Source organism: Xiphophorus maculatus, chromosome 4, assembly GCF_002775205.1.
Source record: "Xiphophorus maculatus strain JP 163 A chromosome 4, X_maculatus-5.0-male, whole genome shotgun sequence".
NCBI lineage: Eukaryota > Metazoa > Chordata > Actinopteri > Cyprinodontiformes > Poeciliidae > Xiphophorus > Xiphophorus maculatus.
In genome coordinates, this window is record NC_036446.1 from 33,493,783 (window position 1) to 33,519,861 (window position 26,079).

General features: G+C 40.0%; 1 protein-coding gene across 1 annotated transcript in view; it reads left to right on the forward strand.

Moving 5' to 3' along the window:
- The first annotated feature begins 4,677 nt into the window (after positions 1 to 4,677).
- Positions 4,678 to 26,079, forward strand: part of LOC102236914 (mucin-5AC-like) — a 41,824-nt gene continuing 20,422 nt past the window's right edge. The window contains exons 1-23 of the mRNA XM_023332407.1: positions 4,678 to 4,776; positions 4,995 to 5,208; positions 5,317 to 5,442; positions 5,525 to 5,642; positions 6,414 to 6,552; positions 7,195 to 7,305; positions 7,786 to 7,855; positions 8,246 to 8,383; positions 8,468 to 8,632; positions 10,053 to 10,147; positions 10,234 to 10,360; positions 10,461 to 10,716; positions 11,142 to 11,191; positions 11,923 to 12,032; positions 12,129 to 12,280; positions 12,443 to 12,581; positions 12,862 to 12,972; positions 13,320 to 13,496; positions 13,755 to 13,994; positions 14,641 to 14,797; positions 15,134 to 15,262; positions 15,648 to 15,821; positions 21,136 to 21,552. Coding sequence (XP_023188175.1) covers positions 4,678 to 4,776; positions 4,995 to 5,208; positions 5,317 to 5,442; positions 5,525 to 5,642; positions 6,414 to 6,552; positions 7,195 to 7,305; positions 7,786 to 7,855; positions 8,246 to 8,383; positions 8,468 to 8,632; positions 10,053 to 10,147; positions 10,234 to 10,360; positions 10,461 to 10,716; positions 11,142 to 11,191; positions 11,923 to 12,032; positions 12,129 to 12,280; positions 12,443 to 12,581; positions 12,862 to 12,972; positions 13,320 to 13,496; positions 13,755 to 13,994; positions 14,641 to 14,797; positions 15,134 to 15,262; positions 15,648 to 15,821; positions 21,136 to 21,552 — 3,514 coding nt within the window. The remainder of the gene's footprint in view (positions 4,777 to 4,994; positions 5,209 to 5,316; positions 5,443 to 5,524; positions 5,643 to 6,413; positions 6,553 to 7,194; positions 7,306 to 7,785; positions 7,856 to 8,245; positions 8,384 to 8,467; positions 8,633 to 10,052; positions 10,148 to 10,233; positions 10,361 to 10,460; positions 10,717 to 11,141; positions 11,192 to 11,922; positions 12,033 to 12,128; positions 12,281 to 12,442; positions 12,582 to 12,861; positions 12,973 to 13,319; positions 13,497 to 13,754; positions 13,995 to 14,640; positions 14,798 to 15,133; positions 15,263 to 15,647; positions 15,822 to 21,135; positions 21,553 to 26,079) is intronic.

The window sequence follows — 26,079 nt, forward strand, 5'->3', positions numbered from 1 at the left end:
ACAGTAAGTTATGAGGTACAGCTGTAAAACATTAAAGTTGATGCTTTATTTATATCATTTATATGAAACCCCAAAGGAGAGAAAAGGATGTGACCTGACAGCTTAACGCATGATATGATATATTCAAGACTGATGATGCAGATAGGAGTACAGAACCTTTCTAATGGATCGAAACGGCCACAGACACATTGAATGCACCTAATGTACTTTGTAAAATCAGCTAGAAAGCATATTCACAAATAATTACTCTTAAATGAGAACTTCTAGGGCTAAGTCCAACTTCACCATGCATTAAAAGAGAGAAGTCAAAATGTTAGAAACAATATAAGTCAAATATTACATATTGATACATGTAATCCCTACAGGTTAACAAGGCTAGGTGATTAAATGTGCGCCACAGGATGAATATCCTGCACTGAGGGAGCTGAGTCACTCACTGATGCAGGCTCCCATAGGCCAAGTTGAGTTTCCAACATGACAAGTGTAGACCATGATACAATATCTGGGAAATTCTAGCAAATAACTTAAAACTATTATCTGTACCTGGTTATACCTGCAGGGTTCCAGAGGTCATCGGGTAAGAGTCAGTGTTCACCCTGGAGAGGTTAAAGGTTAGAGGTTAGGGGTTGGGGTTAGGACAACACAGAAGGTCAGCCATGCAGACACACACTCATACTCTGCAGGTATATCTCTGGACTGGAAGCCAGAGTACCCAGAGAGGACCATCAGAGAGAACAAGCAATGGAGCAGTGCAAACACTGATGAAGGCTTGCATCCCACCATAGTTTCTGAATCAAGGAATAGCTTCAAAACAGAAATAATCGTTGTTCCCTCACAATGGTTGAACATGGATTAATGACATAAGCAGAAGGAAAGGTACACCATGTCCACGTCAGCAGTCCACCACAGACAACATGGACAATGTTGATGTTACTGCTGAAATATTGTGCATCCTATTTATTCCTTAATTTCTACGCACTTATGAGGAAAACAAATTTATGTCAGATCATAGACCTAAAAGACAGAAGCTGTGCAGTATCTTTGATTTTGTTTCATTCCCTGTTTTTGAAAATTTAACTGTCCAAGCGCTTAGATATGGTGAATTTTATTTTGGTAACAAAACAAAACAAACAAACAAAAACAGGCCCAGACAGCATCAGTTCTGGTTTCTTAACTTTTTATTTTATTTTATTTTTTATTAAAGGTAAAGATCATCAGCTGTTACTCAGATGTTACTCAGGGTGTAGAAGGAGCTGGGAGCAGAAACATGCTTCCTGAGTAAACAGTTTGTAATCTTGTGTGCGTCCAGCTCCACCTTTGCTGGAATATTATAAAAGGACTTGTTCTCCCTTTGAGTTCTGTCATTGAATCAACCCGTAGGACCGACATGGGCTCCCAACGGCTGCAGCCGACATCATGGCTCGTCTTCCTGACTCTGCTGGTCGGCTCTCTGTCTCAGACTGGTAACACATTTCACAGCTTCACTAACTAACAGCTCAATTAATTCTACAGAAAAATGCTTTGGGTGTATGAAGTTAAATGTTTTATCCTGAGAATTTTCTTCTACTTTTAGTACTTTTGTGTCTAATTTGCATGTTTTTATAGAAAGGAAAAATATTTTAAACTGAAAAATGGAAATTAAAGTCTTGTCAAACTGATTTGGAGACCTCACAGATACCCAGGTTTCATTTACTGAGCTCTGATGATGAAGCATAAATATCTGATATTCAAAATATATAATAATGTGCTCAACTAATCAGTTATAATTTCTTGTTTTCACCACAGTAATGATCGTCCCTTCTCTTCAAACACTGGATCTGACTTCAGGTAACCATGCAATGACCAACAGTTTGGGGTTCAACCACTGCTACCAGTATTTATCAACTTGTTTGTTCATTTTTTTCTTGCTAACGTTCTCATTCCACAGCCAACATGTCTCACCTTGACCGAGTCTGCACAACTTGGGGAAACTATCACTTCAAGACCTTCGATGGGCATTTCTTCCAGTTGGCCTCCACCTGTAACCATGTGCTGGTCTCCCACTGCGGGGGAAGCTATGAGAGCTTCATCATCCAGATGAGGCGGGGTCTGGTCGACAGCATCAGCAGCATCGCCATGAAGCTGGATGGCTCAGTGGTGGAGCTCTCCAACAGCTCCGTCATCTTCAACGGCCAGATGTGAGTTCAGCCCAGATCTGGTCTCTGGTTCATGTGGTGTTTGCCACAGGCTGAATCGCTGCAGGAATAGTTACAGCTACGGTTAAGTTGCAACTGCATATTTACATTCATTGCTGTTCATCGTTCTCGTTGTTTGATATATATATTAAGAGTTTAATCATAAACGTGTGTCAAAGTTATTAAACAGCTTAGCTTTTCAGATCCGAGTTTAAGGTTTAGTTTAAGCCAGAGGTGTTTTTTTCTTGAATGGAAAATGTTTGGTACAACACAAAGTAATTTTAATTTTAATATCATTAAATTCAGGCCACAAACATCCAGCTCATCTTTACTCAACAGACTCTAAACACTCAGTCATCAAACTTCGACTAAAAACCTAAACTCCTTTCTTTTTTTGTAAGGAAAATGTTTGAGAAAATTTCAACGACTTTATGTTTATATCCCCAAAATGAAATATTTACAATAAAATAATTTTGAAAAAATATGGCCCCTAAATGCTTTCAACTGGGTGATTTTGGCCTACAGCACAAACAGTTTGGACACCTCTGGTTTAAGCCAATAGAGAACTGAGTTAACTTAGAGCTGGAATATCTGACATGAAATCCAGATTTTTTTTCTCTAAGCCAGCTCTTTGCACATTGCCTCTATGTTTGCTTCTGTCCTACAGCCTCACTGCTCACATACGCCTCATACCAACACCTCTGATCTACCGATGGCATTACTGTTGTTAATTTGATTTTTGTTTTTAAGTTTAGAAGGTGAAAAAATTCTCAGCCAGTTAAAAATGCAGGATCCCTTTGAAACAAAGATGGAGAAAGTAACAGAGTTGTTTTCAGATGCTCACTTTCTGTCTGCTGCACCTGCACAGTAACAGTTCTCCAATTAAAAGATCTTGAAGTCAAAATTGAAGAGTTTACTGAACATGTTTGCTGACTGATGTTGCTTATGCCTAATGTTGAATTATTTTGCCTCAGAATGTTTCCTCAGTTTTTAGCCTCTGCTCTGTGGCTCATCCCGGATCATATGTGTTTGCTGCAGGGTGTCTCTGCCACTTGTTGCCTTCGGAGTGACAATCAAAAGGACCACATCCAGCATCTTTGTTGAAGCCAGTCTTGGGATCAAGGCTACTTGGAACCTGGATGACTCCTTAGATGTATGAAGGACACAAACAGACTAAGCACAACATGAAGTTTTTCCAAGCAAAAGTTATTCAATCTTTTACAATTAACACAAATGTCTCAGATGTAAAAAAAACCAAAACAGTTAATTCCTTTATGTGACTACATTTCACACAAAAAGTCAGAAAACTTGTGTTTGGGGGGTTACTTCTTTGAAAGCCTGTCCCACATTTGGAATGAAAATGTGTTTTCTGGCTGAGCAGCAGTGACTCGTTTTATCAGGCTGGAGGTGAGGACTCCAGGTAGGCCTGTCTGTCCTCAATGTTCCCAGATTCCAGAGGTAGCCTCTGATAAACCCGGCCATGTGGAGGACATGTCAGAGAACAGAGTTTACTCCCTAAGAATGGAAATATGGAATTACCTCCAAGCACTGCCAGAGAGGCAATTACTACATGAGAGCAATCCATGTAAATGATTCAGACCTAAACTCACAAACTGATTTTCTCTATAGTTACGGTAAAATTGACAGGCTTTTCAATGGTGTAAAATTATAGTTTCAACAAATAAAAACAAATTTATTTCTTCACTTTTTGTACTAAATGTAATTATGTTGGAGCATTTTTAACTCTGCCTGTTGTTATGAAACTAAATATCTGCATTATATAGTAAACCTTTGCTAGGAAGACTGTTGACAGTAAACTCTGATATATTCATCCATGAACATGTGTTAGTGCTCACACATCACACATGACTTCATCTCTTTATGTGTCGTATCTTTACAGATCGAACTGGATAGCAAATATCAGAACCAGACCTGTGGACTGTGTGGAAACTTTGATGGGATAGCTAATGATTTTATGAAAGATGGTAAGGTCATTTAAAATAATATTGCAATTAATTTAGCTTCTACATGCTATGAGAAACTCTGTACTTTCCCCAATGACAGACTTTAGGATTGAGAACACAGAACCAGATTTCAAAAGAACCAACTTTAAGCTTTTCTTGGTTGTAGGCTGAAGTCTCTGGGGAAAATGTTAATGTTTTCTGCAGCTCTGAGTTTATTTTTGATGGAATTTAATTTGTCTGTAAAATAATGTGCTTCAGTATCTCTATGCTTTATAAAAGATTATTATGAGAAAATACTGTAAACCCTCTGTTGTTCATTCAGTCAGTTATTTAAGAAATCTGGATAAATATCTCAGTTTCAGAAAGACATGGAAACTATATCTATTTATGTTTTTTCTTACTTTGTTGGATTCATTTACTTATTGATACACACTAAGTTTGGATTGTCTTTGCTAAATATTCTACAATCACATCTGATGTGAGAGTAGTTGCTGGTTTGTGACAGGATGGTTACTGTGTGACTGACTGTAGGGGCTGTGATGTCTGTGGTGGACTTGGCTGAGACTTACAAGGTAAACGGGCCCACTGAGACTTGTGTGGAACCCGACCTCAGCCCGACCCGGAGCTGTGGGGACAAGGTAATGATCCAGATCATCATCAGTGACATATTAATATCAGAACAGACCCCCATTAGACCCCCACACTGGGCTGTGACACTGAAGTTAACGTCTGATTTAGAGTTTCCAGTTCTTCTGTTGCATGAATGAAACAATTTACATTCAGCCCCTAATTGACCAGAAGCCTCTGTGAACTGAGCTAGCCACAGACTGAAAGTGTTTGTAATTTTTACCCCCAGCTGCTTTGTGAGGAGACCTTCACTAGCTATCCGTTCAGCAGCTGCCAGTACCTCCTGGATGTGGAATCGTTTACCAAGGCGTGCATGGCAGACATGTGTAACTCAGAAGAGAACACCACAGAGTCCATCTTGTGCAAAACCATCTCAGAGTTCTCCAGACAGTGCGTCCATGCAGGTGGAAGCCCCCAGCCTTGGAGGAACGAAACCTTCTGCTGTAAGCTCAACACACGCAGTCTGAAGATTAGAGTCCTGCTTTGCTATTTTGTTTTAAGATTAGCTTCTTGGAGTTGATACCACAAAAGGAAACAAACTGTCTTCACAGACAAGCGATGCCCATACAACATGGAGTTTCTAGAATGTAGCCGGCCATGTCAGGACTCCTGCTCCAACCCACAGGCCAGTCAGACCTGTGACAGCCACTGCCACGATGGCTGCAGCTGCCCTGCAGGTAAACACACACTCATGTTCTAATACAAGCATCCAGTTATTTACTGTTCAGGCATATTAATTATCATTTCTCCTGTCTTCAGGAATGGTGTTTGATGACATTGGTAACACAGGATGTGTCACAGCTGATCAGTGCCCATGTCTCCATGGCAACCAGATCTACCAGTCAGGAGAGTCCTACTCATTCAACTGTAGATCCTGGTAAGCTGGGAACATGCGTCACTCTACCAGGACCATATATGGAAAGAAAGTCTGAGTTAGTCAGTAGCATGTTCTGTATGTGACAGGGACATATTTTGAATAATTAATTCATTTGAAATGCATTTTATGCTTATGCTAATGTTGTCAAGGTCGGTTAAAAAGTATGTAGCTGTCATAGCTTAAAATTAAATATTTACTTTCATAGTGAGTATCTATTTGCCAAACAAAACGTTTGACTTTTAAAATAATTTTCAAACAAAATATTTATTTTCCAAACAAAATATTTAACTGGCCCTAAAAGTTTAGCTATCTATCTAAATAGATAGCTATTTTTTGTTTTTGGGCATGTGCACTGACTGATGGCACCTTTTGAATTTTGTTGTTCTTGTGACAATGACAATAAAGATTTATCTTATCTTATCTTATCTTATCTTATCTTATCTTATCTTATCTTATCTTATCTTATCTTATCTTATCTCATCTCATCTCATCTTATCTTATCTTATCTCATCTCATCTCATCTCATCTTATCTTATCTTATCTTATCTTATCTTATCTTATCTTATCTTATCTTATTTAGTTAGCAACGAATATTTAGATTGCTAGCTAGATATTTACCATGTAAATAAATAGCTAAATTAGATGAAGTGGATTATCAAAATGAAAGACAGGCTTTGCGGATCCCATAGTTAACCATAGCAAAATCAGTACTATTTTTCACACTAACACCATTCAAGCCAATTAACTAAATTTTGAGTATGAATTTAACAGTGTTTGTGAGAGAGGCCACTGGACGTGTACGGAGGAAAACTGCTCAGGAACCTGTTCGGTGGAGGGAGGAGCTCATGTTACCACCTTTGACGGGAAAATGTACACCTTCCACGGAGACTGTTCCTACGTTCTGGCTAAAGTAAAGAGCTTTATACCTCTGTATACTTAGACAATGCTTAGATTCATTTTGTAATGAACATATTTAGTGCTTAACTACACAGGTGTAACATCGGTATCAAGGCATGCTGGTTCACCGAAAGACACATAAAAAACAAATGAAGGATAACAAACCAGCTTATGTTGTCTCAACTATAGTTTTAAAACTTAATGTGAGTAATGGGGCTGCCCAGAGGCCCAGCTGTACTGTTGCCTTGCAGCAAGAAGGTCCTGGGTTCAAATCCTACCTGTGTTCTGACTATCAGTATTGCTTGTTTCCCAATGACAAAACTGCTGCCAGTAGGCACCAGCGCCTCTGCCACCCTGCAAGGATAAGCAGACAAAGCCAACGCCTGGATGGATACCCATAAGGCTCCTGTGTGCCTAATTGTTTTTTTCTGTAACTGGAGGAAAATACAGACAACAGCAGCCATCTTTCAGCCAGCTAAGCAACAGTGTGCAGCAGTGTGTGTTGCCCTCTGTGCTATTTGCAGTCAGAAACAATAACTTTTTAAACTCACTATATATCTTCATACTGGTCACCAGTCAGTCCTCACACCAATATGGGTGTGTTCTAACTGGGATTGCTATTTGTGCTGACAGGTTTTGTGTCACTGTGTTGCAGCAGAGTGATGGCTCCCTCTACACTGTGTTGGTGGACCTGGTCAAATGTGGTCTGACAGACAGCAGGACGTGTCTCAGAGCCGTTACTCTGGCCCTGGGCAGTAATGCCGTGGTAAGCTTCAGACACTGACACATTAACTCCCCGGGTTATATTTCTAACGTTTTTCATAACATGTAGGCACAATGCAAAGACTTTCAGATCATTGGATTGTGCCCACAAGCATCTCGTAACTTGTAAGAACTAGTTCTAACATTGTCACTTTAAAGTTCAAATACATGAATATATAAATATTAATATCAGAGATTTTTGAGAAAACTAACAGAAAGTAATAGCTGAAGCTAAACAAAAAGATCTGGAACAACATCCAGTATATATCTATATCAGCTGTCAAATGACAGGGAGACAGAATCTCTTCTGAGAGTGGTACATCTAGCAATGTGAATTATTTTAACTGATAATTCTCTTGATTAATATTGGACTTTTATATTATGGCACACTAGTTTGAAAGACAATAAATATTTAGGATTTTATTCAGAATACTAATTAATGTATGTTTAACATAATCTAAAATGTCTTTCCACTAAATACCAGGTCATCAAAATTCAAGCATCTGGGCAAGTCTATGTCAACAATATTCTTTCTCAGCTTCCATTGTTTACATGTAAGTGAATATTATTATTACTGTCCATCTAACACACCCACACATGATGTCCATATAGATCTACATTTTATTCTGCTCAGGGTTGTAGGGTTGCAGCCTTTTTAAGCTGACATTCAGTGTGCAGCAGCATGGACTAAAACATATAACATCTATGATCAGTTTTTGAAGGTAATTCGTGAAAGAAAATGGAGGAAAATCAGAGAACTCAGACACAACACCAGAGAAAGATTGAGACAGAGACCCGCAGGCTGTTAAAAGACAGTTTATCACCACAACACACCATGGAAATGTTAATGAACTGTGATAAACATGTTGATGAAATGAAACTTGTAGGACATGTTGCTTCAATACTGACAGCTCACTGAGTACTATGTGTTCTGCTCTCTGCAGCTGAGCTGAGTGCCTTTGGGCCATCCTCCTTTTATGTTGTAATCAGCACCAAAGTGGGAATCCAAGTGATGGTCCAGCTCTCTCCTGTGATGCAAGTCTTTGTTTCAGCTGATGTGTCACTCAAAGGAGCCACCTCCGGTACATCTCCATGTGTTTAACTGGATGTGAACATGCATCTTTCAGGTTACCAAAAGCTCATCTCTGACCCACAATGCTCCACAGGATTATGTGGGAACTTCAACAACATAATGAGTGATGACTTCCTGGTGATTAGTGGACTTGTGGAGGGAACTGCTGCAGCATTTGCCAACACATGGAAGACCAGAGTCAGCTGTCCTGACATCGTGCCATTCTTTGGAGATCCTTGCAGCCAGGACATTAGCAGAGGTACAGATGATCTCCTGCCCTTCCCTTATGTTGAATGTTTTTAAAGACAACCCACATTCAGAGAGGTAGGCAGCAGGTGTTGTTTGAATATTTAATTAAAAAAATTATAAACCAGTAAACTTACAAATATACAAAATTCCAGAACCGAACAAAAATAGACCATAGCAAAACGCCAGCCAGGAGGCACGAGAAGAATGTAGCACTGGAGAGATTACAGGGAATAAAAGGAGGAACCAGCGAGGAGTAACTGAGAAAGAGGTGCTTAAGTACTGGGTGCTTGAATGCTGGAACAAAGGAACTGGGCTGATAGCTAATGGGTTCCAGCCAGGTGTGAATGGCAAGAACAGGGGGCAGACTGAGGAGAGAGAGAGAGAAAGTTTCACAGAGGGCAAACTAAACATTATAAAACTAGAGTAACTAAAAACAACTAGACACAAGAAATAAACATTACTAGAAACACTGTGAAAGGACTGAATTAAAGAAAAAATGAAACAAGACTGAACAAAATAATAAATGCAAAATAATGAAACTAGAATCAAATCAAACTACAAAACAATCTAACAACCCAGGATCCTAACACACAATGTGTCATCACAGCTTACCACAGACCCTGCAGGTTGTTGGGTTATGCTTTTGTGATTGTTGTGGCCTAAAATTATTACTTTTGCAGCACCGTTTTCAAAAAGTTACAGTCAATGTTTAATCTTAAATTTTGCCATAACATGATTTTATAAAAAAGCTGAATTTGTTGAACATAACTTTCCCAATAAAGACAGAATTTTAACAGTTAATATTTAAAGTGCAAACAACATTTTCAAGTACCTTCTTGAAATAGCAGCCTTAATGCAAATAGAATCATGCCCTGAGGAGTTGCCAAACTGCAAAAGAAGAATTTCATATTGATCATTCAAATGAACTCAGACTGTTTACACAGCATAAGCAAATCCTGTAGAATATTTCAAAATGTTTTTTGCAGAAAAGCAAGAAACATGCTTTCATCTTGCAGGTTCAGCGTACAAGAAACACAAAGCTAAGTTAGAAAAAGGCAAAGGTAATTGGTCAAAAATCATTAAATGAAACCTTGGCCAATAATTTTAAGATGATAAGTAAGTAAGTAATTTTATGTACGGTATATCACCATTCAAAGATCAAAATCACAAAGTGCAGATTAAACAGATTACACAGATAAAACAGGATAATAAAATACCAAATTAATCAGAAGAAAAGGTTTTCTGAACAAAATCAAGTTTTCACATTGATACCATCAGCGGCAGCTTGAGTGTGAGCCTGAGTCCTAAAATCTCAGAAACATGTCTATGTGTGAAGTGACATCAGCCTGGGTTCCTTTCATCAGAGAAACACTATTTATTTTTCAAGATACACCTTTTATTATGACTTCTTTTATATTTGTGTGTTTCAGAGAACTATGCACAGTACTGGTGTTCCAAATTGACTGATCCGCTGGGAGTGTTTGCCCCTTGCCACTCTGTTGTCAGCCCCAGCTCATACAAAGACGTAGGTTTGCAAACATGAAGCATTGAGTGCATATAAAACTCTTCTACTGTCATAGCCTTCTCCATGTCCGCTTTGTGTTTGAGCAGAACTGCATGTACGATGGCTGTAACTGTGAAAAAAGTGAAGACTGCATGTGTGCTGCAGTCTCCTCATATGTCTACGCCTGCTCAGCGGCAGGAGTCCACATCAGCGGCTGGAGGGAAACCATCTGCGGTGAGCAAAAATCAGTGAACTTGTTTTCACTGTTCAGAAACACTCCGATCTGCTGGGTAGATCGGAGTGTCTGATGAACCTTTTCGCATTTTTTCAACAGGAAAATTTAGCGAATCTTGTCCATCAGAAACAGTTTATGAGTACAACATGACCTCCTGTGGTCGGACGTGTCGTTCCCTCAGCCAGGCTGATTACTCCTGCCAGGTCAGCTTCGTCTCTGTGGACGGCTGCGGCTGTGCTGAGGGAACCTACATGAATGAAGGGGGACAGTGTGTGTCCAGTGCGAACTGCCCCTGCTACGATAAGGACACCTTTATTCCTGCTGGACAGACCATCATCAAAGATGGAGTAACATGGTAACGACTCACAGATGCTCATTGGGGATTTTCATATTCACATAAATATGAACTTTTTTATCACCAAAGAATATTTACTTTAAACATAAATTGTAAACAAATCCCCTAATCTTGCCCCTGATACCAGTCCAAGTCCTTTAAGTCCAAGTAGATTAAGTTTACTACGTTGTCATGTTAAGCAAACGTAAATAAATTTAATTTGACTAACTTTATTTGACTACATGTAACAAATTAAAATGTCTTTTAAAGTTGGGGCTCCATTTTCTTCTGTTCAGTAAACTGACATGGCACGTAGGGCAAAAACATGGAGTTTAATGCAGTCAGCTTGTAAAAGATGCCTTGCCAAAGCTGTTGTTTGGGATCAGATCACTAGATCCCCACATGCCTCACATGATTCATATTGATTCTGTTTGTCTCGTCCACAGTGTCTGCAGACATGGGGCCCTCAGCTGCTCAGGAGGAGCCAGACTACAAAGTAGGTTCCTACACGTCACATCTATCTGTGGGAGGGTAATTATATACTGTGGTGTTTATAATGTTAGGTATTTTCCTTTCGAACCTAAATAAAAGAAAGAACCACAGACAACGTATATGAATTTTACATGGAGCTTTTGCAAAGGAGAATGCTCTGCCAAATCTTCCTCCGAACAATTTGCAGAGCGTTCTGGTCTGCTCTCACATGAGCTCCTGTTTTTATTGTCAAAGAAGAACAGGCAAGGGGGCAGTCAGGAAAAACAACAGAGGTCGTAAAGCTTCTAACCCAAACATCTAACAACCCAGTTCCAGATGTGATATCTGGTCAAAGGTCTGAGCCTGGTTCAAATCTCGGTCAGTACTGTCAATAAAACAAAATACGACTGCTCACAGGTAGTTACTAAATTAGGAGGTGTTCTTGCAAAAGGATTTAAGGTCTGAGAAACTTAGTTTTATCTATTTCTCGTAAAGTTGAAGAGACAGTAGTGACCTCCATACACACATACAGAAGAGAACACTTTAAACAGAAAATCACAATGATCTATAGGCTGAATGTGAACTCAAGTAAGAATAAAATGATAATACCAAAAAATCTCTAACATATACTATTAACACCTAATTACAATCTATAATGAGGTTTGTAAATACTGCAATATTTCATTCTTCAGCAAAGGATGTCTTAGTCCATAATCTATAGTTTTAACATAATCTGCACTCAATTTCAATCTTCAGGCTCCACATCATGCGTCCCCCCCATGATTTATTTTGATTGCTCCACTGCTCAGCCTGGCACCACTGGGGCTGAGTGTCAGAAGAGCTGCAGCACGGTGGACATGCCTTGTGTAAGCACAGCAAAGTATTTCAGTTCAAAAAAGCATTTTGTTGTAAATCCACTTTCCTTGTTCAGCCTAACGTCTCTTCACTCTTGCCGGGAGCAGATCAGTACAGGCTGTACATCTGGATGTGTGTGCCCAGAAGGCCTGCTGTCAGACGGAGCAGGAGGCTGCATCAATGAGACAAGCTGTCCATGTGTCCACAATGGACACGTCTACCAGCCAGGACAGACTCTCACAGTGGACTGTAACACCTGGTATTTATGAGGCATTTATGACCTTTGACCTTAAAAACTGTAGCACAGATATTAACTCTTTCAAGCCAATTCTTTCCCTTCCAGCTCTCCCATCTGACTTAGATATGATCAGGTATTCATATATTTCTTTGATTTATTTCTGATGTTTGTATGTCACCACAGTTCATGCAGTGGACGAACGTTCACTTGTACCAGCAATGTTTGCAATGCAGTGTGTGGGATCTATGGAGATGGTCATTATATTACATTTGATGATAAAAGGTTTGACTTCAGTGGAGAATGCGAATACACACTCCTACAGGTAAGGAGGCTACTGGACAAATCAACAAATTAAAATCCTTAAATGTGATGTACAAACCTGTCACTAATACACACTGGCCCAATAACTAATAAACGCCCCTGCACAGTCACCTTTTAGACATTGAGGAGTTGAAATCAATCTTTCTCTAGCAATAGAAATGATTTCTGGAACCTGTTAGTGGAGAAAACTATCAGCTGTATCAGTAATTGACTTTTTTTTAAAATTATAAGAAGGGAACATAAAGGAAATCCTATGACTGTATTACTATGTTCTCACTCAGGATTATTGCAGCCCTGGTCAGGGAAACGGAAGCTTCAGTATTATCACTGAGAATGTTCCATGCGGAACCACTGGGACCACCTGCTCCAAGACCATTAAGATCTATCTGGAGGTAAACACACCACACTAATTCCATCTACACATGTTATCTAGTTGTTAATATCTTCCAACTGCTGGACAAAGAGTTGAGATTCTGACAGCATGACAACCTGCAGCAAAAATACCACCTCCGCATCTTAACATAGTCCTAATCTTTCATCAAAAAACACAGTTTATTTGTAAAGTTTTTAGCATGTTATGTATTAGTATGCAGGAAGTTGGGAAAAACATATAACCTGCCAATCTTTGACATGTGGAACAAACTATATACAAGGAGAAATAGAAAGTTTCACATAAAGTCTGTGCAGTGTTTAACAGTTTTTGTGGTTTTTGTTTGCTTTGTAATCTTGATGTGTACAGGATAATGAATTCCATCTTAAGGATGACAGTTTCCAGGTGATAAAAGGAAACATCAATGTTCTCCCTGCTTCTGTACAAAAAATGGGTATTTACCTGGTGGTGACCGTCCAATCAGGGCTGGTAGTCATGTGGGACCAGAAGACCAGCCTTTTCATTTCTCTCAGTCCACAGTTCCAGGTAAAACATTAAATGTGTGTGTGTTGTGATTAACTAAATCTCAGTTTGGTTCTTTAGGTCTTATTTTAGACGACCGTAAGCTGACCGAATAAAAGAACACACTATCAAAATACTTACACATGAACACAAATCCTTGTATCATTTTGTTTGATATTTAGACCAACTCTGATCAATGCTGGATATTTTTACTAAGCTGGTAATGTGATGATAAGATCAAATCATATCAAGTTTGTGACTGCTCTGTTTTTTTCATGCCAGGGGGAAGTGTGTGGCCTTTGCGGGAACTACGATGGCAACAGTAAAAATGATTTTACCACACGCTCTCAAGAGACTGTGACAGATGTTTTAGAGTTTGGGAACAGCTGGAAAGTGTCATCTAGTTGCTCTAACGCCCAGCTTCTCAGTGATCCCTGTGCCTCCAACCGCTACCGGGCAGCCTGGTCTCAGAAGCAGTGCAGCATCATAACCAGCGCCACCTTCCACAGCTGTCATGCAAAAGTAACATGCACACAGCACAGCTACACCTAAATGGATCCATGTGTACATAAATTTAAAACTGTAAATGCTCCGCTCCTTGGGAGATTACATAGTTTTTTCTTCTTCTCTTCATCTTTATCATTACATGCACAGATTGCCTCTTTCTTTGCCTGGTGATCCAACTACTGTTTATTTATCTATCTAAAACATCTTGTTTTAGAAAAAAAATTACAAATCACTGTTAGGTGAAATTTCACTCAGTCAGGTTTATTTTATACCATGCTTAAGAATATAAAGCACTCATAAATAGCACAGAGTAAAAGCTCTGAGTAAGGCTCACAGTAGAGTCTGTCAGAGTCCACATGTTTGTCTTGTACCGAGGGTAAGGGGTCCTGAACAGTGGAGAGACAGTCTGGCTTCTAACCTTCGGTGTACATCTTAACTTTACCACATGATTAAATTTTCCACTACAAGCCTAACAAATTTTATTTTAGAATGTTTTAAAAATGGAAAAAACTTGATGGGAGAATATTTGTAGATTTTCTGCGAAGTCTTCTATTTATTGGCCTCTTTTGAACTTCTTTCAAAATATGTAACAGTAGAGCTTACATGAGTATAATTAGAATGAGAAAGACACCATGTTTGATGTAACTGCTTTGTGTTTCAGGTCGATCCTGGCCCATACTATGATTCTTGTGTGAGAGACTCCTGTGCTTGTGACACTGGAGGTGACTGTGAGTGTTTCTGCACTGCTGTGGCTGCCTATGCCAAAGCTTGCAGCACAGCTGGAGCCTGCATCAGATGGAGAACTCCAAAGTTGTGCCGTAAGTTTGACCATCACAACTGCTGTCATGGGGATGGAGCTATTCGATGATGTAACAAAATCAAAAATTGGATTTTGTTTCATTTCAAGTTAATTTCAGCTTTACAAAGCACCAGTTTAAAGCTTTAGTAGTCTCAAAACACACACAAACAAATCACATGTAAATCAAATTAAATACATATTTCAATATAACTGACTTTTTAAGTACCAGTGAAATTATTCCAATTTGAATGAAGTAAGCCTTTAGTCAGTGTAACAGGGAGTTTCCAGTTATATCATGTGAAACTTAATTTTATAATAAAAAAACGATAAAATGTCCATATTTTTTGTCTACTAGCTATTTTCTGTGACTATTATAACTCCCCTGGTGGCTGTGAATGGCATTACAAGCCTTGTGGAGCTGACTGCATGAAGACATGCAGGAATCCCTCAGGAAACTGTACCAAACTCATCACTCACATGGAAGGTAAACATTTGTTCAGCATGATAGTTAAATGACTTGTAACTTTACTTACATCACATTTTGTTAAACAGTATTTCAAATAAGACAAAGTATTTTGAAGGTAAGCTAAGGAAAGTTGGATTACTGTTACTAAATAATATTCATACCACAACCTAATTTTCCTACAATATTATGTACAGTAATCAAATCATTAAGAGTGAAAAATTAAGATGCAAGGAAGCTAATGTTTAGTAAAAGTGACTTGTTTTTCCGCATTACAGGCGGCATGTTATGTTTTCACTGAGTGAGTCGTAAAAACATCATGTTGGAAAAGTCAACTCCTCACTTTACACCCTTAGTGAACATTTAATTCCCCATTAATTAACATATTTATTCTTGTATTACATAGGTTGCTATCCACAGTGTTCTCAAACCAAGCCTTTCTTTGATGAAGACACAATGAAATGTGTAAACTGGGACCAATGTGGATGCTATGATGACAAAGGCATTCATTACAGCACAGGCGAGAAGGTTCCATCCAACAGCTGTTACACTTGGTATGTCTCATATATCATTGATCATCGTATTAGCATAACTGGTCCAGTAAACACTAATAAATTGGTGATGATGTGTATGCTATCTGATTCATACATGCATTGTCATACTATATAAGGTTGTATAACTAGACGTTGTGGGTTTGTGTGGTCTTTATTTTGGGCTCTGTTCAATTTGGGGCCTCACACAATAGTGTGAATCTTAGTTAAGGATTTGTAGTTTGCTCCAACTGTAATTTAGCATTTATTTTTGTTATTACTTGGACCACTCCTTCTTGAATTGTCTTCTCTGCTCAATCTAACATTTGTTATTTGGGGTTGTTATTTTTTTGCCTATGACAAAAGCTAAGGCAAAAAAGGTATGCAACTTCTATAAAAAAGTATTTATTTATTTACTTATTTATTTTTTACATATTTGTTAAACGTTCACTTTTTTGTGGCAGTTTGACAGAAAAAAATGAGCTCTTCTGTCTTCTCCAAGTGCTATCAGTAATTTTTGAGGAATAAATCGCACATTCAGAAACACCCAATAACAGCCAGGAGGAAGTTCTTAGTCTTATTTAGCAACAGTAACCCAGCCTTAGTCTGGGCCTCCCTACTTAGGCTGCTACCCCCACGACATGAGTCCAGATAAGCGGAAGAAGAAGATGGATGGATGGATGGATGGATGGATGGATGGATGGATAGATGGATGGACGGATGAAAGAAGGAAGAAAGGAAGGAAGGATGTTATTTGTACTGCCAATCAGGCTTGTGTGTTCACAGCTTAGACAATAGCATTGTTCCAAGAGTAGAGCCTGTCATGAATGAGAGGCTCTACAGCGATGATGGCAGATGAACAACTCATGAGCAATTTTCCTATAACAGTAAGATGTTTCTCTGCCATTAGTAGATTAACAGAAGTTGTTGAATCCACAACTGGAGTACAAGGAATCATGTCAACATTAGTACAAAGAGTTTGAATGTGCAAATACGTTCCTCCTGGCTCTGATAGGTTGTTTCTCACAGATAGTGGTGCAATTCTGCACATTGCAATAGTTGCTAAAGGAGGAAGTGGAGGAGTGTGATTTCTTTTCACTTCTATCATACCACATAGTGACAGTTTCAACAAAAATGTGAAAAAGATATTAAAGATATTTAAAGATAAAAGTTACATATTTGCAGTTACATGTGCAACTTTTATTTGTGTCACAGAGAGATGTATTTTAGAGAAATTTTGAAAATTAAAATACATGAGGAAACATTCTGCTTTTTAACCAGTTAATAAAAAAATAGTGGGATTAACACAGTGTTCTATTTTTCAAAGCTCCTGTACATTATCTGGGATAATATGCATCTACAGTGTTGATTGTGAGTATATGTTGTAATTTATGGAAATCAGCATATATCTAATAAATGTAAATACTAAAATTATTATTTTGTTTAAATTAACAATGTCATATATCTACCTACAGCATGTACATGCACAATTAATGGAAAAACGTACAACTATGGTGCCACTATATATAACACTTCGGATGGTCTGGGAAACTGCATTACGGCTGAATGTGGCGCTAATGGAACAATATCTAGAAGCATGCACATATGTATGGATACTACAACCGCTGGGCCTACAACAACTGCATTTAAATTTAGCACAGGTTTGAGACTGATTATAATTACTAGAAAATTATATGATACTGTTTGACTTTGAAAAGATTGCCATAGATGTTTTATTACATGTTGGTCTTATTTTTTAAGCTTTAATATCTACGTCGACAATAAACATCACATCAAGAACAGAAGGAACAACAACTAAACAAAAGGATGAAACCAACCCACACATAACATATACCAAAACAACAATAATGACAGATAGGCAAGAAACAACCCTTGTTACATCTACTCCCTCTGTTGTTACCAAAACCACAACACCACCTTCCAGAACCACTGGAGCAATTACAACAAAAGCTTCTGAAGCATCTACAACCCAAGGTCCCTCAACGAATGTAGGTACAAGAAAGCCCATTGAAGTAACTTCTGGTCAATTAACATTCTCCACCACAGCAACTTTTGAAACCACAACTTCAGCAGCAGAGGCAACAAGCAGAAGGAGTGAAACTTCAACCATGTCATCAAAGCCATCTCTTCATACAACCACTACAGAAGGCCCTATAACATCCACCCACAGAGCCACAACTGAATCTGTTGAAACTACATTCTCAGAAACAACAACAGTAAAGACTGGAACAACAAACCCCTCGAAAGTTGGCACAACAGGCCCCGTGACTGGCTCCATAACAGAAGTTGTTGAATCCACAACAATAGTACCAGGAATCATGTCAACAAGCCAAGAAACATCACTTGTTACATCTACGCCCTCAATTGTAACCAAAACCACAACACCACCTTCCAGAACCACGGGAGCAATTACAACAAAAGCTTCTGAAGCATCTACAACCCAAGGTCCCTCAACGAATGTAGGTACAAGAAAGCCAGTGGAAGCAACCTCTGGTCAATTAACATTCTCCACCACAGCAATTTTTGAAACCACTACTTCAGTGCCAGAAGCAACAAGCAGAAGGAGTGAAACTACAATCGTATCATCAAAGCCATCTCTTCATACAACCACTACAGAAGGCCCTATCACATCTACAAAACGAGCCACAACTGAATCTGTCGAAACTACGTTCTCAGAAACAACAACAGTAAAGATTGGAACAACAAACCCCTCGAAAGTTGGCACAACAGGCCCTGTGACTGGCTCCATAACAGAAGTTGTTGAATCCACAACTATAGTACCAGGAATCATGTCAACAAGCCAAGAAACATCGCTTGTTACATCTACTCCCTCTGTTGTTACCAAAACCACAACACCACCTTCCAGAACCACTGGAGCAATTACAACAAAAGCTTCTGAAGCATCTACAACCCAAGGTCCCTCAACGAATGTAGGTACAAGAAAGCCCATTGAAGTAACTTCTGGTCAATTAACATTCTCCACCACAGCAATTTTTGAAACCACAACTTCAGTGCCAGAGGCAACAAGCAGAAGGAGTGAAACTTCAAACATATCATCAAAGCCATCTCTTCATACAACCACTACAGAAGGCCCTATCACATCTACAAACAGAGCCACAACTGAAACTGTCGTAACTACGTTCTCAGAAACAACAACAGTAAAGATTGGAACAACAAACCCCTCGAAAGTTGGCACAACAGGCCCCGTGACTGGCTCCATAACAGAAGTTATTGAATCCACAACTATAGTACCAGGGATCATGTCAACAAGCCAAGAAACAACACTTGTTACATCTACTCCCTCTGTTGTTACCAAAACCACAACACCACCTTCCAGAACCACTGGAGCAATTACAACAAAAGCTTCTGAAGCATCTACAACCCAAGTACCCTCAACGAATGTAGGTACAAGAAAGCCCATTGAAGTAACTTCTGGTCAATTAACATTCTCCACCACAGCAATTTTTGAAACCACAACTTCAGTGCCAGAGTCAACAAGCAGAAGGAGTGAAACTTCAACCGTATCATCAAAGCCATCTCTTCATACAACCACTACAGAAGGCCCTATCACATCTACAAACAGAGCCACAACTGAAACTGTCGTAACTACGTTCTCAGAAAGAACAACAGTAAAGATTGGAACAACAAACCCCTCGAAAGTTGGCACAACAGGCCCCGTGACTGGCTCCATAACAGAAGTTGTTGAATCCACAACTATAGTACCAGGAATCATGTCAACAAGCCAAGAAACATCACTTGTTACATCTACTCCTTCTGTTGTTACCAAAACCACAACACCACCTTCCAGAACCACTGGAGCAATTACAACAAAAGCTTCTGAAGCATCTACAACCCAAGGTCCCTCAACGAATGTAGGTACAAGAAAGCCCATTGAAGTAACTTCTGGTCAATTAACATTCTCCGCCACAGCAATTTTTGAAACCACAACTTCAGTGCCAGAGGCAACAAGCAGAAGGAGTGAAACTTCAATCGTATCATCAAAGCCATCTCTTCATACAACCACTACAGAAGGCCCTATCACATCTACAAACAGAGCCACAACTGAAACTGTCGTAACTACGTTCTCAGAAACAACAACAGTAAAGATTGGAACAACAAACCCCTCGAAACTTGGCACAACAGGCCCCGTGACTGGCTCCATAACAGAAGTTGTTGAATCCACAACTATAGTACCAGGAATCATGTCAACAAGCCAAGAAACATCACTTGTTACATCTACTCCTTCTGTTGTTACCAAAACCACAACACCACCTTCCAGAACCACTGGAGCAATTACAACAAAAGCTTCTGAAGCATCTACAACCCAAGGTCCCTCAACGAATGTAGGTACAAGAAAGCCCATTGAAGTAACTTCTGGTCAATTAACATTCTCCACCACAGCAATTTTTGAAACCACAACTTCAGTGCCAGAGGCAACAAGCAGAAGGAGTGAAACTTCAATCGTATCATCAAAGCCATCTCTTCATACAACCACTACAGAAGGCCCTATCACATCTACAAACAGAGCCACAACTGAAACTGTCGTAACTACGTTCTCAGAAACAACAACAGTAAAGATTGGAACAACAAACCCCTCGAAACTTGGCACAACAGGCCCCGTGACTGGCTCCATAACAGATGTTGTTGAATCCTCAACAATAGTACCAGGAATCATGTCAACAAGCCAAGAAACAACACTTGTTACATCTACTCCCTCTGTTGTTACCAAAACCACAACACCACCTTCCAGAACCACTGGAGCAATTACAACAAAAGCTTCTGAAGCATCTACAACCCAAGGTCCCTCAACGAATGTAGGTACAAGAAAGCCCATTGAAGTAACTTCTGGTCAATTAACATTCTCCACCACAGCAATTTTTGAAACCACTACTTCAGTGCCAGAGGCAACAAGCAGAAGGAGCGAAACTACAATCGTATCATCAAGGCCATCTCATAATACAACCACTACAGAAGGCCCTATCACATCTACAAAACGAGCCACAACTGAATCTGTCGAAACTACGTTCTCAGAAACAACAACAGTAAAGATTGGAACAACAAACCCCTCGAAAGTTGGCACAACAGGCCCCGTGACTGGCTCCATAACAGAAGTTGTTGAATCCACAACTATGGTACCAGGAATCATGTCAACAAGCCAAGAAACATCACTTGTTACATCTACTCCCTCTGTTGTTACCAAAACCACAACACCACCTTCCAGAACCACTGGAGCAATTACAACAAAAGCTTCTGAAGCATCTACAACCCAAGGTCCCTCAACGAATGTAGGTACAAGAAAGCCAGTGGAAGCAACCTCTGGTCAATTAACATTCTCCACCACAGCAATTTTTGAAACCACTACTTCAGTGCCAGAAGCAACAAGCAGAAGGAGTGAAACTACAATCGTATCATCAAAGCCATCTCTTCATACAACCACTACAGAAGGCCCTATCACATCTACAAAACGAGCCACAACTGAATCTGTCGAAACTACGTTCTCAGAAACAACAACAGTAAAGATTGGAACAACAAACCCCTCGAAAGTTGGCACAACAGGCCCTGTGACTGGCTCCATAACAGAAGTTGTTGAATCCACAACTATAGTACCAGGAATCATGTCAACAAGCCAAGAAACATCGCTTGTTACATCTACTCCCTCTGTTGTTACCAAAACCACAACACCACCTTCCAGAACCACTGGAGCAATTACAACAAAAGCTTCTGAAGCATCTACAACCCAAGGTCCCTCAACGAATGTAGGTACAAGAAAGCCCATTGAAGTAACTTCTGGTCAATTAACATTCTCCACCACAGCAATTTTTGAAACCACAACTTCAGTGCCAGAGGCAACAAGCAGAAGGAGTGAAACTTCAAACATATCATCAAAGCCATCTCTTCATACAACCACTACAGAAGGCCCTATCACATCTACAAACAGAGCCACAACTGAAACTGTCGTAACTACGTTCTCAGAAACAACAACAGTAAAGATTGGAACAACAAACCCCTCGAAAGTTGGCACAACAGGCCCCGTGACTGGCTCCATAACAGAAGTTATTGAATCCACAACTATAGTACCAGGGATCATGTCAACAAGCCAAGAAACAACACTTGTTACATCTACTCCCTCTGTTGTTACCAAAACCACAACACCACCTTCCAGAACCACTGGAGCAATTACAACAAAAGCTTCTGAAGCATCTACAACCCAAGTACCCTCAACGAATGTAGGTACAAGAAAGCCCATTGAAGTAACTTCTGGTCAATTAACATTCTCCACCACAGCAATTTTTGAAACCACAACTTCAGTGCCAGAGTCAACAAGCAGAAGGAGTGAAACTTCAACCGTATCATCAAAGCCATCTCTTCATACAACCACTACAGAAGGCCCTATCACATCTACAAACAGAGCCACAACTGAAACTGTCGTAACTACGTTCTCAGAAAGAACAACAGTAAAGATTGGAACAACAAACCCCTCGAAAGTTGGCACAACAGGCCCCGTGACTGGCTCCATAACAGAAGTTGTTGAATCCACAACTATAGTACCAGGAATCATGTCAACAAGCCAAGAAACATCACTTGTTACATCTACTCCTTCTGTTGTTACCAAAACCACAACACCACCTTCCAGAACCACTGGAGCAATTACAACAAAAGCTTCTGAAGCATCTACAACCCAAGGTCCCTCAACGAATGTAGGTACAAGAAAGCCCATTGAAGTAACTTCTGGTCAATTAACATTCTCCGCCACAGCAATTTTTGAAACCACAACTTCAGTGCCAGAGGCAACAAGCAGAAGGAGTGAAACTTCAATCGTATCATCAAAGCCATCTCTTCATACAACCACTACAGAAGGCCCTATCACATCTACAAACAGAGCCACAACTGAAACTGTCGTAACTACGTTCTCAGAAACAACAACAGTAAAGATTGGAACAACAAACCCCTCGAAACTTGGCACAACAGGCCCCGTGACTGGCTCCATAACAGAAGTTGTTGAATCCACAACTATAGTACCAGGAATCATGTCAACAAGCCAAGAAACATCACTTGTTACATCTACTCCTTCTGTTGTTACCAAAACCACAACACCACCTTCCAGAACCACTGGAGCAATTACAACAAAAGCTTCTGAAGCATCTACAACCCAAGGTCCCTCAACGAATGTAGGTACAAGAAAGCCCATTGAAGTAACTTCTGGTCAATTAACATTCTCCACCACAGCAATTTTTGAAACCACAACTTCAGTGCCAGAGGCAACAAGCAGAAGGAGTGAAACTTCAATCGTATCATCAAAGCCATCTCTTCATACAACCACTACAGAAGGCCCTATCACATCTACAAACAGAGCCACAACTGAAACTGTCGTAACTACGTTCTCAGAAACAACAACAGTAAAGATTGGAACAACAAACCCCTCGAAACTTGGCACAACAGGCCCCGTGACTGGCTCCATAACAGATGTTGTTGAATCCTCAACAATAGTACCAGGAATCATGTCAACAAGCCAAGAAACAACACTTGTTACATCTACTCCCTCTGTTGTTACCAAAACCACAACACCACCTTCCAGAACCACTGGAGCAATTACAACAAAAGCTTCTGAAGCATCTACAACCCAAGGTCCCTCAACGAATGTAGGTACAAGAAAGCCCATTGAAGTAACTTCTGGTCAATTAACATTCTCCACCACAGCAATTTTTGAAACCACTACTTCAGTGCCAGAGGCAACAAGCAGAAGGAGCGAAACTACAATCGTATCATCAAGGCCATCTCATAATACAACCACTACAGAAGGCCCTATCACATCTACAAAACGAGCCACAACTGAATCTGTCGAAACTACGTTCTCAGAAACAACAACAGTAAAGATTGGAACAACAAACCCCTCGAAAGTTGGCACAACAGGCCCCGTGACTGGCTCCATAACAGAAGTTGTTGAATCCACAACTATGGTACCAGGAATCATGTCAACAAGCCAAGAAACATCACTTGTTACATCTACTCCCTCTGTTGTTACCAAAACCACAACACCACCTTCCAGAACCACTGGAGCAATTACAACAAAAGCTTCTGAAGCATCTACAACCCAAGGTCCCTCAACGAATGTAGGTACAAGAAAGCCTATTGAAGTAACTTCTGGTCAATTAACATTCTCCACCACAGCAATTTTTGAAACCACAACTTCAGTGCCAGAGGCAACAAGCAGAAGGAGTGAAACTTCAACCGTATCATCAAAGCCATCTCTTCATACAACCACTACAGAAGGCCCTATCACATCTACAAACAGAGCCACAACTGAATCTGTCGAAACTACGTTCTCAGAAACAACAACAGTAAAGATTGGAACAACAAACCCCTCGAAACTTGGCACAACAGGCCCCGTGACTGGCTCCATAACAGATGTTGTTGAATCCTCAACAATAGTACCAGGAATCATGTCAACAAGCCAAGAAACAACACTTGTTACATCTACTCCCTCTGTTGTTACCAAAACCACAACACCACCTTCCAGAACCACTGGAGCAATTACAACAAAAGCTTCTGAAGCATCTACAACCCAAGGTCCCTCAACGAATGTAGGTACAAGAAAGCCCATTGAAGTAACTTCTGGTCAATTAACATTCTCCACCACAGCAATTTTTGAAACCACTACTTCAGTGCCAGAGGCAACAAGCAGAAGGAGTGAAACTACAATCGTATCATCAAGGCCATCTCATAATACAACCACTACAGAAGGCCCTATCACATCTACAAAACGAGCCACAACTGAATCTGTCGAAACTACGTTCTCAGAAACAACAACAGTAAAGATTGGAACAACAAACCCCTCGAAAGTTGGCACAACAGGCCCCGTGACTGGCTCCATAACAGAAGTTGTTGAATCCACAACTATGGTACCAGGAATCATGTCAACAAGCCAAGAAACATCACTTGTTACATCTACTCCCTCTGTTGTTACCAAAACCACAACACCACCTTCCAGAACCACTGGAGCAATTACAACAAAAGCTTCTGAAGCATCTACAACCCAAGGTCCCTCAACGAATGTAGGTACAAGAAAGCCTATTGAAGTAACTTCTGGTCAATTAACATTCTCCACCACAGCAATTTTTGAAACCACAACTTCAGTGCCAGAGGCAACAAGCAGAAGGAGTGAAACTTCAACCGTATCATCAAAGCCATCTCTTCATACAACCACTACAGAAGGCCCTATCACATCTACAAACAGAGCCACAACTGAATCTGTCGAAACTACGTTCTCAGAAACAACAACAGTAAAGATTGGAACAACAAACCCCTCGAAAGTTGGCACAACAGGCCCCGTGACTGGCTCCATAACAGATGTTGTTGAATCCTCAACAATAGTACCAGGAATCATGTCAACAAGCCAAGAAACAACACTTGTTACATCTACTCCCTCTGTTGTTACCAAAACCACAACACCACCTTCCAGAACCACTGGAGCAATTACAACAAAAGCTTCTGAAGCATCTACAACCCAAGGTCCCTCAACGAATGTAGGTACAAGAAAGCCCATTGAAGTAACTTCTGGTCAATTAACATTCTCCACCACAGCAATTTTTGAAACCACAACTTCAGTGCCAGAGGCAACAAGCAGAAGGAGTGAAACTGCAATTGTATCATCAAAGCCATCTCTTCATACAACCACTACAGAAGGCCCTATCACATCTACAAACAGAGCCACAACTGAATCTGTCGAAACTACGTTCTCAGAAACAACAACAGTAAAGATTGGAACAACAAACCCCTCGAAAGTTGGCACAACAGGCCCCGTGACTGGCTCCATAACAGAAGTTGTTGAATCCACAACTATAGTACCAGGAATCATGTCAACAAGCCAAAAAACATCACTTGTTACATCTACTCCTACTGTTGTTACTAAAACCACAACACCACCTTCCAGAACCACTGGAGCAATTACAACAAAAGCTTCTGAAGCATCTACAACCCAAGGTCCCTCAACGAATGTAGGTACAAGAAAGCCCATTGAAGTAACTTCTGGTCAATTAACATTCTCCACCACAGCAATTTTTGAAACCACAACTTCAGTGCCAGAGGCAACAAGCAGAAGGAGTGAAACTTCAATCGTATCATCAAAGCCATCTCTTCATACAACCACTACAGAAGGCCCTATCACATCTACAAACAGAGCCACAACTGAAACTGTCGTAACTACGTTCTCAGAAACAACAACAGTAAAGATTGGAACAACAAACCCCTCGAAACTTGGCACAACAGGCCCCGTGACTGGCTCCATAA